The sequence below is a fragment of the Etheostoma cragini genome, unplaced genomic scaffold, assembly GCF_013103735.1.
Source record: "Etheostoma cragini isolate CJK2018 unplaced genomic scaffold, CSU_Ecrag_1.0 ScbMSFa_749, whole genome shotgun sequence".
NCBI lineage: Eukaryota > Metazoa > Chordata > Actinopteri > Perciformes > Percidae > Etheostoma > Etheostoma cragini.
This window is the reverse complement of record NW_023269371.1, coordinates 3978-5584: the sequence shown is the minus strand read 5'-3', so window position 1 is coordinate 5584 and position 1607 is coordinate 3978. Positions and strand designations below refer to the sequence as shown.

At 39.3% G+C, this 1607-nt stretch overlaps 1 protein-coding gene across 1 annotated transcript in view; it reads left to right on the top strand.

The window, feature by feature from the left end:
* The first annotated feature begins 143 nt into the window (after window positions 1-143).
* LOC117941437 (melanopsin-A-like) overlaps window positions 144-1607 on the top strand; it is a 2923-nt gene continuing 1459 nt past the window's right edge. The window contains exon 1 of the mRNA XM_034866458.1: window positions 144-303. Coding sequence (XP_034722349.1) covers window positions 163-303 — 141 coding nt within the window. The 5' untranslated portion in view covers window positions 144-162. The remainder of the gene's footprint in view (window positions 304-1607) is intronic.

Below are 1607 nucleotides of genomic sequence, written 5' to 3'. Positions count from 1 at the left end.
CAGCACGCCCAGAATGCACCTGAACACACCCCCCTGTAAGACCAGCACACCCAGAATGCACCTGAACACACCTCCCTGCAAGACCGGCACGCCCAGAATGCACCTGAACACACCTCCTGTGGTGTTTTTCCTCTGCAGGGTATGACGGACACAGAGGCGGACATGTCCAGCATGGGGTCCCGACCCGCCAGCCGCCAGGTGTCCTGTGACATCAGCAGAGACACCACGGAGTTACCTGAGTTCCAGCCCAGCGCCAGCTTCAGGTCCAAGATGAAGAGCCACGACTCGGGCATCTTCGAAAAGGTGAACGCACCTGTGTGTGATTTAGACGTCGCTTGTTGATTGGCCGCTTTAAAGGAAGGCTTTTATTTAAATAGGCAGAGGGAGACTTTTACTTTGAAAGAGACAGAAGAAGAAAATAAATACTTCTTTTTAAAAGGAACTTTAAAGCAATTTGAAGCTCTGTGATTGGATTTCTGTAACCAAAATGCACCCTGGGAGTTGTAGTTGTGTTCTATCTTTCTGTTTATATGTTTTATTTAATCATTTATTTTAACTTTGGCTGTTTTACTGCGTATGTCACGAAGTCTCCTCCTGGACAGCTGGGGCAACAGGAAGTCCTGAAGAAGTTCCTCAGCCGTCACGGAAAAATCACAAAAAAACGAAGCAAAGATGTCACGAAAAGTGACAAAAACATCGGAAAAAGTAGCAAAAACATCGGAAAACGTAACTAAAAAACATCGGAAAAAGTGGCAAAAACATCGGAAAACGTGACTAAAAAACATTGAAAAAAATGACAAAAACATCGGAAAATTTGGTAACAACGTCAGAAAAAATGGCAAAAACATCCGAAAATGTGGCAAAAACATTGGAAAAAGTAACAAAAAAATTGGAAAGAGTGAAAAAAACACCGAACATTTTGAAAAAAAACACCGAATTTTTTTTTTACAGTGTCACAAAAAGTGGCAAAAAATTTGAAAAAATACATCGAAAAATTTGGTAACGTCAGATAAAGTGACATAAAACGTCAGAAAAAATGGCAAAAACATCGGAAAACTTGACTAAAGAACATGGGAAAATGTGACAAAAACATCGGAATACGTGACAAAAACATTGGAAAAAGTGTCAAAGACATTGAAATTTTTTTAAAAAACATCGGAAAATTTGGTAACAACGTCAGAAAAAATGGCAAAAACATCCGAAAATGTGGCAAAAACATTTGAAAAAGTAACAAAAAAATTGGAAAGAGTGAAAAAAACATCAAAAAATTAGAAAAAAATTAGAAAAAAAACACCGGAAAATTTGGTAACGTCAGATAAAGTGAATAAAACGTCAGAAAAAATGGCAAAAACATCGGAAAAAGTATTAATTTTTTTTTGAAAAAGTGAGGAAAAAATTGAGAAAAAAAACATCGGAATTTTTTTTTATCAACGTCAGAAAAAGTGACAAAAAACATCGGAAAACATGTCAACAACGTGGGGAAGGCGACCGTAAGCAGGGGCCGGATTATAGTCTGGAGGGGCCGGATTTGGCCCACGGGCCTCAGGTTGGACACATGTGATGTAGATTATTATTGTTATTGTCAGCTGTTGGGGGGGGGGGGGGGG